The 16,739-nt window shown below is 34.2% G+C and overlaps 2 protein-coding genes across 2 annotated transcripts; one reads left to right on the top strand and one right to left on the bottom strand.

Moving 5' to 3' along the window:
* Nucleotides 1-3,242: 3,242 nt before the first annotated feature.
* On the bottom strand, nucleotides 3,243-7,087 carry LOC104899680 (putative pentatricopeptide repeat-containing protein At1g77010, mitochondrial). The gene is made up of 3 exons (XM_057396240.1): nucleotides 4,638-7,087; nucleotides 4,093-4,230; nucleotides 3,243-3,334 (listed from the first exon to the last, which is right to left on the bottom strand). The coding sequence occupies exon 1, from the start codon at nucleotides 6,693-6,695 to the stop codon at nucleotides 4,659-4,661; it is 2,037 nt and encodes a 678-aa protein (XP_057252223.1). The 5' UTR covers nucleotides 6,696-7,087; the 3' UTR covers nucleotides 3,243-3,334; nucleotides 4,093-4,230; nucleotides 4,638-4,658.
* Nucleotides 7,088-12,121: 5,034 nt separating this feature from the next.
* LOC104899679 (hypothetical protein) lies at nucleotides 12,122-16,739 on the top strand. Its single transcript, XM_010686910.3, has 5 exons — nucleotides 12,122-12,681; nucleotides 12,823-13,432; nucleotides 14,012-14,528; nucleotides 14,627-14,708; nucleotides 16,465-16,739. Exons 1-5 carry the CDS (start codon nucleotides 12,616-12,618, stop codon nucleotides 16,699-16,701), a joined length of 1,512 nt encoding a protein of 503 aa, XP_010685212.2. The 5' UTR covers nucleotides 12,122-12,615; the 3' UTR covers nucleotides 16,702-16,739.

Below are 16,739 nucleotides of genomic sequence, written 5' to 3'. Positions count from 1 at the left end.
ATAAAAAAAGTGTGGGGATCATGAAACAGCAAACAGAATAAATAAGGATCATCTGAGGTGGACAATGGAGCTCTGGTAACTGATGTTATTTGCGGGAAGACAATTCAGAGTTTTGATTTATCCCCTTAAAAATTCAGGCTAGATTGGGGATTATGACAAATTAAAGATTTTTTTATTGTATAACATCTGGTTAATTTGTTGTTTATTTCGAAAGGGCAATATGCTAAATTTGACCCTCAAAAAAATGTGAATAAGATACTTAAAATTTTTGACAAGAAATAGTAACTTACTAATTATGAAAAAAGATATAATTATTGCTATAATCAGCACCATAAGCTGGCATTAGAGATATAGAATTATTCAAATTCGAGATAAAGGCGGTTGAAGTATAATAAAAAGAAGCTCACTCACAAGTAATAATAGATAAACTATAAGCACATCAGCATATAGGTATGGTTGAGGATCCTTCCCACACAAAACTTAAATCGTATACTTAGGAATACCGTACACCTAACATAAGCTTAGTTTTTGCTCATTTAAAGAGTTGGAAAAAATAGTCTTAGATATATGATACACTCGATGTCAGATGTATGATATGATGTAAACCTGCGCACACCATAACACAACAACTACATTTTTATCTATTTCTTTTCTTCTAAAAGGAGAGAAAGCACTAATAAATGAGTATCAAACACAATGGTAAGTACTTTTAATTGTGGCTCACAAGTTACGTTATAGGTGTTGTTTTGGCAATTTTATCAGAGACCATGGATGTTTTAGGAATCAAAGGTTAATTAGAGCATGGCCATTGGATAATCTATAATCTAGATCATGAGGAGAGAGGGAGAAAAATATAATAAAGAATTGGAAAAGAGAAAAAAAGAGGAAAGAGAGGGGGATGATCATATTGTTGCAACGATCTAATCAAAGGAGGATCGAAGCAAAAAGAATTGGAAGGAAAAAATGAAAAAGCAAAGTCAAATGATACGTGTAAGAAGGAAAATAAAAGAGCTTTCTGTTGGCCCCACATTGCTGAAACTTTACCATTCAAAGGCCAATATGACTCCAATCCCATGGCTCACATTAATCAAAATTTTGTAATGTTGTAAAATTTTGCAGCAATTTTTTTGAATGGTTTATTTCTTTTTTAAAAAATAACAATTATACCAATATATATTTTTTTAAGACCAATATTGAGTTACTTCCGTAAATCTCTTTTTTCAGTTAATTTTGTCATTGAAAGTTATATTTATTTCCTTTTTTTAGATAAAATCGAAGATAGAGAATATATATTGGGGTATGGTAAAATGTATGAGTGAGAATGTGGTGATCCAAAATTGTTGATCATCCATTAGGGTAAACAAATGATGGTAAAATCAATAGTTGATCATGAATGAGTTGGAAAAATGAGGAGGCATAAAGTAATGATCCCAAATTTGGGACCATCCATCCAACATGCTCTTAGCTTACGCCACTTGTTGGGTTAAGGGGGTGTTTGGGGGAGGGAGTTTTAGAGAGAGTTTAGAGTTTTGACCAGTAAAAACTCTAATTTGGGTGTTTGGTGACAGAGAGGATTTTAAAGAGAGTTTTGTACCAAAAACTCTTATCAAAACTCTCTTTTGGAAAAGCTGGGTAAAGGAGCTTTTTCATGAGAGTTTTGGAGAGAGAAAAAACAAATGACTATTTTGTCCATATAATTAAAACTAAAATTTGTTTTTCAAAAAAACATGTCTATAAATGTCATTTTACATGCTCTAAAAAGTACAAAACTCTAAACAATCAGCTAAGTGTTACCAAAAATCTTTACACAACAATTATTTAAATCAGCAGTCAAATCCTCTGAACAAAAAAGTAATCATCTAACCACAAACTCTAAACTCTAACCTTTAAACTCTAAACTCTAACCTCTAAACTCTAAAATCTAAACTTTAATCACCAAACAAGGACTAAATATTTGTTTGTTTGTTTTTTTTTTTTTTTGACAAATGGTTAAATATTTGTTATCTTACCTAGTTTTGACAGTTTGGGGTTTCATGATTGGTAGACTACGTTGCCACTGATAATAAAATTCATAATCACTACGATGATGACAATTGACTGTAGAGCAGTAGATTAGACAATTGACGAAGAACTGATCTTCCAATGTGCGGTATATGTTCATTCACTGCAACTTATCAACTTATATAAGTTTATAACCATGTCAACCATCCTATCATTATCAACCAAACCCATGTACAATTAATTTATGTCAACTTTCTTATCCTGTCTGTTCAGGATACTTATTTTAGTTCAAGACTCGTAAGAGGGACTAAAGAAAAACACTATATTTGACTATTTGTATAGAAAAAATAAATTAATTCTTTCAAGAGAATAAGTTTTGGCCACCTATTCTCTAGATATGACAGCAGCAACAAGACCAATACAAGGTGAGGGGTTGCTAAACCATCAAAATTTGATGAATCATTGGCCTGTCCTAAAAGTTATTTGACACTGAACATTGACACGGAGATGAAAATTACTTCCTCCGATCTTTTTTAATTGCAACGTTTTCCTTATTTGAAAATGTATATTAATTGCAACATTTTCTTAATTGGTAATATTTCTTATTTATCTCTATCGTATCACATGGATCCTACTTTTTATCTATCTCTATCTCTATCCTCTTCACGTGGGTTTCTTAAAAATATGAGCCAATAGAGTATATTGCAATTATTATAGAACGCAGGAAGTAGTAGTTTAATGTAGAATCAAATATTGGAAGTGGATGGAGAGAACCAAAATGAAGTAATACAAAAAAAAAGTGAAAGTGTTGGGAAAGAGCTAAAAATAGTGTGATGTAAAGAGAAGGAAAATCTAAGTATAAAATTCTTTTCGAAATATCTTAGAATGAAAGCATGAAGAACATTTTGAGAAAGATGGACTAACTAATGTAAAGTCACAGAACACATTACACATACAAGATGAGGGAGTGAACAAGGCTAGTGTTCCGAAACATCCCACATTAAGCCACCAAGGAACTAAGAACAGTCCATCATTTTCGAAACGCATGCCACATAAAGATTGACGCAAAAGAGTTGCTAGATGATGTATACGTTCATAGAAGCAGTGTTTGAAAAGGAGGAGAAAAAAATAAACACCAACATAGCATGAATTGCAGTCGTACTAGATCATCATTTGCGAAAACAGAACATGAATCTTATTCTCTTTAAAATCAATAGTGTAAACAAGAATACAAGATAGTAGTTACCTTATCTGGCTTTGCTTTTACGAATTCACCAAGTAATGCCAGAAAGTGTAAGAGCATTTACAAAACTCTCCAAGCACGGATAACTTCCTGCAAGAAGTAAAATTCAATGAGATCATGCAGAAATCCAGAACTTTAACCTCTTTAAGTATTTACAACTTCATGGATAGGCAAATATAATGAGATCAGGAGCGCAAAGCATCATTACTGATTTGATTTTGCAGGTTTGAACTCACTGGCCAGAACTTATGACCCTAATCTAATGCTTTATATCTGAAGGTGCCAATAGTTTCTGCTGTATAATTGACTATACTAAGCTCACAGAAGGTAAACTAATACAATACAGATGCTCCTTAAAAGTTCAGTATGAAACAGATATTACTTCTGGGGAGAGATCAATGAAACAGGCCAAACTTCTTCTAATTTGGCTGTCAAATAACCCAGACAAGAACAGTTACGCAATATTCAGGATTAGCTAAGGCAAGCAATCAGAATTCACCGAAAGATGATACTATCCATGCCAACTTCTGAAAGGCCGCATAAATTCATGTTATGTGCCCAACTTTCTTCATAAAAAGATTTTCTCGGCTCAATGACAAGGTTCTCGGCGGTGGCTTTTGAGTGTATTTCTCACTAACGATTACTCTGAGCTATGTTAAACTTTAATTGTAGCAAAACATATTTTCCCCACAGTGTGATGAATAAGACATAACAGCACATTGAAAATAATTGAACATACATTCTGCCATATCAGAAAGTAAACAAACAGCTTAATTTCCTCTACAATATGTTACTACCAAACGGAGATATGAAACCAGTATATACTAGAGCTACTTCAACATGCTTACATTACACAAGCAACAATGAAAATCACCAAACAATCAGCTGAAATTGAGGTTAGAACTTGCAGCTTCTCTCATGGCTACAGTGTGGATTGTTCATGCCACATCATTTCTCTCCAACCTTTGATCTCCTCTCATCAAAACCTGGGGCATAGAAATCATTAGTGTGTGCACACATGCAAAAAATGCACAAAGTAATAAGGAATGCGAAAAACAAGGCAGGGTCACCAGTCAACGGTTGTGCTTGTTCATCTCTAGGCATATATGCATACACATATTCTCAATCAAGCATCAACATAAGTGCAAAGTGTGAATGGGGTTTGAATATAAGTTCTAATTAGTCTTTTAGTCAGGTAGGTATTCACATGGCTTCAAGCAAAAGAAATTTGTTATGGCCTCAGCTCGGTGAGAGCAATCCATTGTTCACTAATTCCAACAAACAGAATCTAATACTCTCAGTTTATTGGTCCCAAGAAATTGTAACCTGATGCTTTAAAACTATTTCATTGCATCTTGATCAAGGGGCCAAAGAGGCAAGTGCTGAAACTTACATATAACTTTGGTCATGGAAATCACCAGCTAATACCACTAATCTTTTCAGAGCAATTAGTTCTCATCATATCTCTAACTCGTCTTGATCCTTCCCAGTCGCCCGAAGTAGCAAATATTCCAGACAATTGGACATAAGCACTTGAATTTTCAGGATCAAGATGAATCATTAGCTCTGCGACCTTCTTACCCAGATTCTTATTTCCATGGGCCACACACCCTCTTAGCACGGAAGACAGCATACTAGCATCTGCTTTGAATGGCATTTGCGTAATAAGAGCCATTGCTTCCTCAAGGCAACCAGCTCGAGCCAAAAGATCAACCATGCATGTGTAGTGTTCATATCCTGGCTCTATATTATAATCAGATTTCATCAAATAAAACCACTTTCTGGCCTCCACAATCAGTCCACTATGACTGCAAGCAGATAGAATTACAGTAAAAGTAACACCATTGGGCTGAACTCCAGCATTTCTCATGTCAGAAAACAAATCCAAAACCTCCATTCCTTGCCCATTCGTAGCATAGCCCGTTAGCATTGAATTCCAAGAAACTTCATCGAATTTGACCATTCCATCAAACAACTGCCTGCCCAAGTTAATGAACCCACACTTGCAATAGAAATCGATGAGTGAGGTACAAACAATCAAGTCAGATTCTAGGCCAATAATCGTGGCTCTTGCAAAAACCTGCTCACCAAATTTAAGCGAAGTGATGGTGGCACAGGAGCTGATCACACTTGCAAGACTAAATTTGTCCATTCGAACTTCAAGCGAATTCATATTGCAAAATAGCTCCAAAGCTGAAAGGGGACAACCATTTTGACTAAAACCTGCCAACATTGAATTCCACGAGATCAAGGTTTTATCTTGCATATTGTCAAACATATTTTTGGCTTCCTGCACTCTTCCACAGTTACAGTACACATTGATCATAGAATTCAGAAGAACAATATCATGAAGCTCAAGCTCGCTGAAGAATTCGCAAGCATCATCTGGATTACCGCATTTGGAATACATATCAATAAGAGAACATGCAACAACAACGTCCATTGAGACCCCAGCTTTGCAAGCATGATTGTGCAATTGTTTTCCATAATCAGGAACACCAAGACTCGAACAAGCACTTAAAACGCTAGTAAAGGTAGAGCAATCCGGCTTCAAGTCCTTGTTCCTCATCATGTTGAATAAATCCAACGCTTCTCTTGGTTGATCATTAGTGACATACCCAGAAATCAGTGAATTCCAAACCACAACACATGGATTAGTCATTATATCAAATATTATTCTAGCATCATCCAATTTACCCACATTTGCATATCCTGTAATCAATGCAGAAAGTGAATATTCATCAGTCTCTTTTGTCAACTTAAAGACCTGTTTTGCATTGTCTAAATCACCACACTTGCTATACAAATTAACAAGAGAACTCCCTAATATTGTATCGAACTCAACTCCATCAATGACAATCCTAGCATGAATTTGCTTCCCACAACTAAGAGCCATCATATCAGTACAGGCACCAACTACAGTTGTCAAAACAAAAGGATCCCTCTTCCCTGACTCAACAGAATCAAAGTTCATATCTTTGAACATCCTCAAAGCTTCTCTCGAAAACCCGCGACGAGCATACCCATGAAGCATTGAATTCCAAGCAATACCATTCTTTCTCGGCATCTGATTAAATAACATCCTAGCTAAACCCAAGTCGCCCGATTTCACACACACGGAAATCACCACATTCCATGAGAAATCATCCTTGTAAGGCATGGAATTGAAAACTTGTAATGATTGATCTCTGTTCCCTGACTTCATGAATCCCTCAATGAGAGTATTCCAAGAAAAGCAGTTTCTCTGGGGCATTTCATCGAACAGTTTAACTGCATCACTCATGGTACCACATTTAGCATAAACTTGAAGAAGGCGATTACTGATGCTAATTATGGAATTAAGAATGCCCTTTTTGAGGAAAACGAGGTGGATTTGCTTAATTTGATTAACGGAGTTGTGGGTGTTGCAAGATTTTAATAGTTGTACATAATAACGCAAGTCAAAATCCATAAGTAAAGTTAGAGGTGTTAATGAGCCTGGATGGTTCACAAACTATTCAAGTTCGGCTCAGTCAAAGCTATATCAAAGCGAGAGGGCTCCATTCGAGTCCGAGATCAGCTCAAGACTCTAATGAGCCGAGCCTGAACTACCTTAACCTCGACTCGAAAGCTCAACCGTGCACCTAGAAAGAAACATAACCCTCTTATCTCTCTTTATTTTTGCGTATCTTTCTCAATCAGATTGTTGAGACCGAAAAAAAAAAAGGTTCTTCAATTATTTGGCGCCCAATTATTTTGAAGAAATTATGTTCATTTGATCTTATTTTTTAGGATAATGAACAGATGATGCTTTTGTATCAAGCCTGGGCTGGCTTTTTTTGTCAGGCACGGGCCTGAGGCCTGCGACTTTATATTGATTGGTTACAAAGTCGTAAAATGCGATTTTTATGTGTATTTAATAATTATTAAACTTCAAGGAATAATTGAATAAATATATTTACGGCTCGTTTGATAAGAGCTCATGAATGATGGGAATAGTAGGAGTATATATTATAGTGTAAATTTGTACTAAAAATTCAATGTCATTACCAATGGTAATAGTAATACTACTCCATCTCAAGATATTCATTTTCTTTCTAAAATCTCATTACTATCCATTACCACTTGAAAAGGTGGTATTGGGTGGTAATGAAAATTTATAAAGGGAAACTCATGTTTTGTGATAAATTTTTCATTCCCATGATCATTGACATGAGAATTATTTTACAAATTTATATTAGATTTTATTACTATTACCATTATTTATGACCATTAATTAAACGGGTCGTAAAAGTACAAACTAGTCCAACCCGAATTATGGTTTTGACTTATATAACCTCACTCTATATGGGCCCATAACTAAAAGGCCTAAATCTTGATTTAAGTGAGAACTTCTATTGCCAATCTGCCATCTTTAAACTCTAATTAAAAAAAGTATTCCTACATTTCAGTAATTTGGGCTATGTTCTTTTCATTTTATACTACAAACTTAGAAGTATTACTTTTGTCAAAATCTGATTAGATTAGAGCAACCCATAAAAGTTCAAATTAGACCTTCTTATTTATGTTTACTTAGTACCAAAAAATTTCATATTCGTTTTAAAACTTGTTTTTGAAAATCAAATATTTGAAAATTACATGATGAGATGATTCCTACAATATCCTACATAAGTGTATGATTTTTCCTATAAATTAACATTAAACTATGGTCAAAGTTAAGTTAAAACAACAAAACAAGACCAAAAACATTTAGGGATAATTCTTGTAAACTTATTTGTGTTTATTTCAGCTTATCTTAATTTATTAGACCTTATATGAACTTATTGTCATTGTATCATAACTTATTTGTAAGTGTATCAAACCTTATTTTTGCTTATCTGAACTTAATAAATATGATTAGTCTTTATCTAAAATTCATTTGATTATCTAAAGGACTTGTTTGGTAAAGAGCGATTTCGGGTAAAACTAGAGGCTTGAATTCATGTTAGAGGATTTGAATAGTCAATAATCCAATTTGAGTGTTTGGTCTAGGGGTGTTTTGCAATTAGAGTTTTAGAGCAAAAAGAGAGGTTTGGATCACTGTTAGAATTTTGACTAGTCAAAAACTCTTAAAGGGGTGTTTGGTAAAAGAGAGTTTTGGAGGATTAGGTAAAAATATGTTTAATGACTTTTTGCCTCTAGTAATAATACTACATATAGTATGTATTAAAATGTCTATAAATGTCATTTTACACAAACAAATGGCAATAATCTTTTAGTAATCAGTTAACTTTTACCAAACACATTTATAAAAAAAAAGTTGTCAAATCTGCTGAACAAAAAGTTAAAACTCCAACAGCTAAACTTTAAACTCTATTTGCCAAACAGGGCCGAAGTTTTCAATTAGCTATCTTAGACCCAATAATCTTTTTTTTTTTTTAGAAAATTGGTGGGATGAGATTTTTTTTAACATTTGAGGTCTGGAATGAGTGGGTCAATTACATTTACGTTCTAATGTAGGCGTGTTTTTATTTCATTTACGCGAAATGAGCGCGTATTTGACTATCTCATTGTAAAGGTTTTATTTGAAAAATATTTTGAAATATAGAGAAGTCGCCAACAAGTATTTAAAAGAAGACTCATAAACCTAATTGGATATTATCAAAGGTTAGAGACTAATCCAATGTAGATTTTTCCGTCATGACTCCCTTAATACTCAACGAACCATAGATTGAGTTTCAGGGTGAGGGTACGAACACGGTCATGAACCACGTTCACCTGTTGATGACCTCTACTTAATATAGATTAATGTCAAGATCTATACAAAAGAATAACCAGAGTATATTTTCACACCCTAAATATATATTAGTCTAGGTTCGTTCATGAAACAAATAAAAGACTATTTTTTTTTAGTGATATGTTATTAAGCAATCAATATTACAGTATTTCTAGCAGGTTGCTTGTTCAAATTATGTGATTAATGTTAGAATAGTTATTTAGGTCTTGATTAGCAATAATATATAACACGTGAGATGATGAAAGCATATCAGAACAAACATGTGACATGCATATGTATGAAAAATAAATAAAAAGAGAAAAGGTTATAATGTACAAAAGAACGATTTTTATATTAAAAATCTAAATCATGAAAGAAATAGTTAGTAACTTTAATATAAAAATAATAAATTTATTTAAGGGCCCTCAAGAGTATACCCGTGCGACTTAGGTTTGAGAAAATGACAATCTTAGGGACAAGTAATCGTGAAGCCTGGAGATCTATCAAAATATGTGTATGTATGTGTGTGTCTAAAAGTATAAACTTCGTTTGTGATTGAAAATATGAAAGTAAAGGATAATTCGTATTCGAGTGTAAGGTGCGTAAAAGGGCCTTCGTCCAGTGTTCGTGTAAAATCGTATATTAAAAAAAGTGTTTAGATCTAGAAAACCATTGCATATTTATAGGAAAAAAAGATAGAAAAGTAAACCGCGCGTCACACATAAAATGCACTAGGCGTGCGTCTCTATGTGACGCACAAAGACACGTTTCAGATGCAGAGTGGTGCACTTGAAACAACTCATCCTAGGGTTGTTCAGAGTGCGGTCTGGATCGCACAAAACCGCAACCCAAATAATTTTTTCGCATTTTGGGTTGATTGCGGTTTCAAAATTGATTTCAAACAAACTGCGGTTTGCTGTTCTGGTGGGGTTTTAATTTTTGTAAACCAAAACCGCACCGTAAACAGCATCTTTATCTATTTTGATTTTTTTTTCAAATATACTTGACAATGTGGCATACAAGTATACAACTGAAAAAACAAGTTTTAGGTAAAGAACTTGTACACTTTTGATAAAATATTATTTATGTTTAAATATGAAGTCATGTTTAATTATGAAGTCAACTTCATATTTATTTGGACTCTTTATCTTTATTAACATTTTTTTTAACTCTTAAATGACAAAATTAATGTTGCGGATGAAAAAATAGTTAAACCGCAAACCAAACCGTTTTGCGTGGTTCGATTTGGGTTGATTTGGTCAAAAGTGCGGTGCAGTTTGGGTTGGAAATTAAAAATGTCAAGCCGTATATTTGTGGTTTGGGTTGGGTTACATCCCAAACCGCACCAACCTAAATTGCGAACACCCCTAGCTCATCCAGTGCGCTGCGCACACGTAGTGCGCTAGGCCAGAATGATGCGCTTGAAGCAGCTCATCCAGTGTGCTGCGCGCACGTGGTGCCCCACGCGCACCGCCTTGTGTCATACACATTTTGACAACCTTTCTTTTAAACACGTTTTGAACAATTTTCTTTATCCTTTAAATGCAGAAATCAATTTTATGGGATAAAATTCGATTTCAATTAAAAATGTATTTGAAAATAAAAATTTATTTAAATAAAAATTTTAATTATCATTGAACAATTAGTTGGGATTTTTCAAAGGATTGGGCTGGAAATTTTCTTTATGGGCTCAAACTATAATTAATTGGGCTTCAAAATAGGATTTGAATTATAAAAATAAGCTTTTACAATTTAAATAGTTTTGGACTAGCTCTCGGACTGCTCCCCCTTTGGGTCGGACAAATTAAGACTGCGATATGGTTCATCAGTGAGCCCTTAAATTGGAAGACATGATTATGTGTCCACGCCTAATTTTGTTAAAAATTACATCAATAAACAATAAAAAGATACGACAATATATTATGAACATAGGGTTGGCAATTAGTCAGCTAGACCTTGACTGTCCCATCCCTTGCGATCCAAATTCCCATCCACACCATCCATCACCTGTCAGAAATTCCATCCATATCCACTCCACCCATCAACCGTTGGTGGAGTGGGTGATACTAGAAAATAAAGACTATTTTGCACACTTACCAATTTTTTTAAAAATTGAATTGTTTTTACTATCACGTAAAAAGATTGATATGGCCATATGGGTGGATGGATGGAGCGGGTGCTGGGCAAACAATGTCATTCATATCCGACTTGACCCACCATCTGACCCAACACATCACACGTCAATCACCCGCTCATCGCTTTGGGGCGGGTGGATGGATAATCCACTCACCTAATGGGTAATTGTCATCTCTAGTCCTTATTGGTCATTTTATATCATTATGTAGAAATCAACTATCAAATACCTTTATACAATCAACTAGTCAAATCAGCTGTTAGCTAACACAATTAGCTAATTACTATTTGCTAATTGTCAAACAAGATTGAAATTATTTTTTCTTATAAAGATTGAAAATGAGATAAGAAAAACAACCTTCATGTCTAAATTACTAGGTTCCGTTTGGCAAATAGAGTTTAGAGTTTAGCTGTTAGAGTTTAGAATTTGTTGTTAGAATTTTAACTGTTTGTTCAGCAGATTGACTGCTAATTTGACAACTTTTTTTTATAAATGTGTTTGGTAACAATTAACTGATTACTAAAAACTTATTGCCATTTGTTTGAGTAAAATGACATTTAATAGACATTTTAATACAATGTGTAATCGTACTATCAGAGGCAAAAAAAGTCATTAAACATATTTGTACCTAATCCTCTAGAGAAAAACTCTCTCTAAAACTCTATTTTACCAAACACCTTTTTACCAAACACCTTTTTTAGAGTTTTCATTCCAAAACTCTTTCTAAAACTCTATTTTACCAAACACCTTTTTTAGAGTTTTTGACTAGTCAAAACTCTAAAAGTGGTCCAAAACTCTCTTTTTACTCCAAAACTCTAATTGCCAAACATCCTTAAATAAACTAAATCTAAAGAATTCAATCTACATCACCTTATTTCAATTGTCAAGTGATGATAACATAGCTCTAGTTAATGAGTTGATAAAGCTATCTCCATTATACTACTCCAATTCTGGTACTCCTATAAATGATTCCTCAAAAGATTAAACACATCATTAAGCTAGACATAATTTCCCAAGTTTGAGTACACAACCCCTTTCTTCTTCCTTTGTCATTACTCCTGGAGTGACTTTCCCTCCTTCCAAAGTTCCCTCTTCTTTTCATAAAACACACATTTATGATTTGATTAAAATCTACCTACACATTTTTTTTGTCATATCTTCTAATCTTCCTTCCCCCTTCTCTCTCTAGACTGTCATGCACAACTCAAAGGACTAGTCTTTCACTGTTGCATTGTTTTGGGCACAGAGAGAAACACAGAGGTGGTCCAATTACCACAGTCCACACTTCTAGATGAAAGAGAAAAAACCCATCACATAATATAAGAAACACATCATTTTTTTGGATGGTCAAAACTCAAAATACCTGTTTATTTCTTTTTCTAGCTCTGCTTCTCTCATTTGTATGATTGTATCATTGTATCTTGTATGTAATAAGTTTTGTACTGGATATACTACCAATTTTCACCTCAACTCCATATTTTCTTTCTTCATAAATTTTCAAAAATGGACCTCAACACCCCAAAATACTATCAACCATCATCTTTATTTACATCATCTAAGGTGGTATTGGTAAGATTTTTTTTTTTTTTATAACTCAAACTCAAAGTTTTGTTCTTTTCTTGGTTTCCCTTACTTTTTTTTACTGTAACTTTCAAAAACCCTTGTTTTTTCACTCATGATTTAAATTTTAACCCACTTTTTACTATGTAGGAATCAGAAGAAGGTAAAACAAAGGGAAACCCATTTGCAGAAGCATTGAAGAACAATAATGCAGACCCAATTTGTAAGCTGAATTTGAAAGAAACATCAGATTTTGTCAAGTCATTACCAATGAATAACTGTAATGGTACTCAATCAGTTCAGAGGAGGAGGGAGAATGTTGGAGTTAGAAAAATGGAGGCTCCTTCAACACCAGGAAGACCTGTTTTTAGTTTTAGTGTTTCAAGAAAAAGTGTTCCTTCAAAATGGGAAGATGCTGAAAAATGGCTCTTTAATGGTGGTGGAACTGGTGCTTCTTGCCATGAATCTCCTGCTCATCATCATCATCATAATAATAATAATAATAATAATAATAATAATCATAATAATATGATTAAGCAAAATGAGGGTCCAAGAAATTCACATTCAAAAGCAATTTTAAATGAAATAATTGCAGAAAAATTCAGGGTTATTGAGGAAAAAAAGATTACAAAAGAGACACTTCCAAAGTTTATTAATTGCACTTCTGCTGCTTCTTTGGAGGACCACCATCATCAGCAAAAACTGAGTTCATCTATCACTTTCAATGGGGTAATAATTCCTGCTGATTTGCCTCTAAAAGGTATGTCATTTCTCAATTTCTGCTTTTAGGGTACTTTCTAATTTTTTTCCCTTTTTTTTTTTGGTTCTGCCCATTAATTTCTAGACTTTATTTTGTGGGTTCCATGTTAAATGCTCCTCAACTGAAAACCCATTTTCCAGAAATTAGGGAACTGCCAACTGATAGCTTGGAAAGAAAAAGAAAGTGTAATTGGATGACTCTGGTCAATTTCTAATACTAAAGGTCCAAAGGGTGGGATTATCTTCTTAATCTAGTTAATTATCTGCAACAAAATTTCTGTCTTAATACTAATGTTATTTTTATTGTTATAAATATATTTTAGGAATATACCAAATTTTCAGATCATTTTTTCATAGACTTGGGCATGAATGTGCACATTGTATTATCTGTTGCATGTGCAAATTTCTGTGCACACTGCAGTTTATTCAATTTTTAGGTAATTTTAGGTACTTGGATACATTAAAAGAAGGATTTTTGTTCTGATTTTGGTCATTTGTACAATTTTTGCATTAGAGTTCAGAAGTATTAGTTATTATTATAAGCTGATAAATTAACAGCAAAAATGTTGTAAAATTGCAGACAAATTCACAGATGAGATAGGTCCTTTTAGCACCAATTGTAGATACTCAGAACCCACAAAAGAGGCATTTTTGTTCAAAAGTCATAGAGCTCACAACAATGAGGCAATGACAGACGCTTGCACAGAAGTGATCCCAATTCAAGAGGTAAAACACAGAGATATGGGCACTGAAATGACCCCAATAGGCAGCAATACAACTTCAAGGTGCCACACACCCTTTAAGAGCATCTCCCCCGCTCGCCATAACACTCCGGCTAGCCGCTCCGGCCTACTAGCATTGGTGGGTCAACCCACTATTCCAATGGACATGGCACAACTACAAGAGTGCCACCTTGCCAAGCTCCAGATTGGGACAACCCAATTCGATTCGGTAGCGACTAATTGGAGCTCTAGAGAAGAGGAGGAAGAGGAGATATCCAAGAGTTTAAGACATTTTGAAATTGGGAGGAGGAGTTCTGTTTCTGAGCCCAGGGTTTCTGTTTGGGAAGAAGAGGAAATGACTAAATTTTGTCTTAGGTGAATTAAACTGCATATTAAAAGAGTAACAAGTTTATTTTAGTTTTGAAATTTGAATGTTGTTATTAATTCAAATAGTTTATGTTGGGATTTGTAAGGTATCAAAGAGAAGAGGCCAAAATTCAAGCATGGGTTAATCTACAAAATGCCAAAGCAGAAGCTCAATCAAAAAAACTAGAGGTATTATTCTTGATCTCTTACTTTTCTTCCTTATTATACAGAAGAAAATGCATGTTGTGAGTTTTTTGGTTCATAGCAACTATCAATTGTATTTGTACTATTTAACAACAGATGTTGATTGTTGATTTATAATTGTTGTCGATAAAAACCAACATATCACCATTATCTATTTTAGCTATACTAAGACGGTGATGAAATTGGTTTCACTATACAACATTTATGATTCAATAAACTATTTAAAAGTTGTTTCTATCATTGACGATAATGAAAATGACAATCCTCATCAGATGACTGACATATCAACTGTTTAGAGTCCTTCGAAAAACAAATAAGTGCGATAAGTACACTGTTCGAAGTCCGATTCTAAACCATAGGATCGGACAAAGAACATTATCAAGTGCATAAAGCAACTGCTCGTCATGTTGTCTATTGCTTCAAGTTTGTTGTTCACCTCCATGAGTTAGGTCTAAGACACTAGTAGTAGTATATGTATCATGTAAGGTAATATAATACTTCTATAGTGGAAGTCTATGTTGCTCAGACTCGGGTACCCATGTCCGACACGGATACGTGTCTAAGTGTCCGACTCGGCTACTTTTTGGATTTTTTTCTATTTTTTAGCCCAAAACAAAGTGTCCAAGTGTCCCACCCATGTCCGAGTGTCGAGGATCCGACACGGGTACTTGAGGTGAAATGAAGAGTCCGAGCAACTTTTATATTGCTAATAAACAAACTCCAAATCTGATGCAATTCTATGTAGCTTTAAGTTGCTGTATTTTGTTGACTGTGTTATAGTTTGAAGACTGTGTTTAAGGTTTTTTTTAAGGAGCATGCATTATCCATCTCGAGCCAAACGTAGCATGCAAACAATATCACTAAAGATTTTCTTTCTTGTTCATTTATTTATAAACTGGCTTGTTTAACTGCTTTTATCTTTTAAGTACCTTCCAAAAGTTTACTTGTTGCATTAAATTGGTCCTTCAGCATCATGCTTAAAGTTTAAGCATGTAATATAAGAACAAGATAAAATGGTAAGAAAGTCATGCAACTTTGCATACTTTAAGTTGAGACTTTCCCGTGTAATAGTAAATACAGCTGTTTAATATAGTAAGCTGTGTATACCCATGTGAAGCTCTTGTATCGATTGAATGTAAATCCAAATCGGAGGATTTTCTCATTGGAAAAACATTAGTATTATTAAAAAGATGTGTGAGAATGTTTAAGGATTACAAAAATGCATGTTTTGACCATTTTCTTATCTGTTTTGTCTATCTGTTAAGGATTACACATTTGGGAGGGAAAGTTCAAATACTCTTAACTAGGAGTTGTATTGAGCTATTCAAACTCGACTTGATAAGCTTGTGAGCTGCCTCGAATATGTGAATTAATAATTTATCGTAAACGAGTTACGACTTGTGAATAACAGTATGAATTCTTTGAGTAAATACTTTTCATGAGGACCTTGATATTTAGAAAAAGTTAGAAATCGAAATATTGGAGCTTGTATTATGAGCTCGATTTACTCGAGTACGAGTTGAGTTATGAGCCTATAGTTCTAGAGCTCAACATGCTCGAGTTCAAGTTTGGGTTGTTGCAAGTTCAGCTGAACTTGAGTTGTTTGACTCAACCATTAGGCCAAAACTTGATTATCCTTGTAAATATTCTAGTCATTAACCTTCAAGTGGAAATTGCTTGTATTTTTCTAGTTTTATATGCCTAACACATGAAACATGTTGGGATGGCAACAAATGAGCAGGTGAAAATACAAAAGATGAGATCAAATTTAGAAGAGAAGTTGATGAGAAAGATGGCGATCGTTAATAGAAAAGCAGAGGAATTGAGAGCATCTGCCCAAGTTGAACACTCTGAGCAAATTAGGAGAGCCGCTGAACGCTCTCAGAAGCTGATGTTGAACCACCACCACCACCACCGAAACTCCCATCTCTCTCCTCACATTATTTCATGTGGCTGCTTCCCTTGTACTTCTAAATAGTTATCATAATAATAATGACCAACATTCACACGAGGAAA

Source organism: Beta vulgaris, chromosome 7 (genome assembly GCF_026745355.1).
Source record: "Beta vulgaris subsp. vulgaris cultivar EL10 chromosome 7, EL10.2, whole genome shotgun sequence".
NCBI classification, from domain to species: domain Eukaryota; kingdom Viridiplantae; phylum Streptophyta; class Magnoliopsida; order Caryophyllales; family Amaranthaceae; genus Beta; species Beta vulgaris.
The sequence above is the reverse complement of the archived record's forward strand: the minus strand, read 5'-3'. Positions and strand labels throughout refer to the sequence as shown.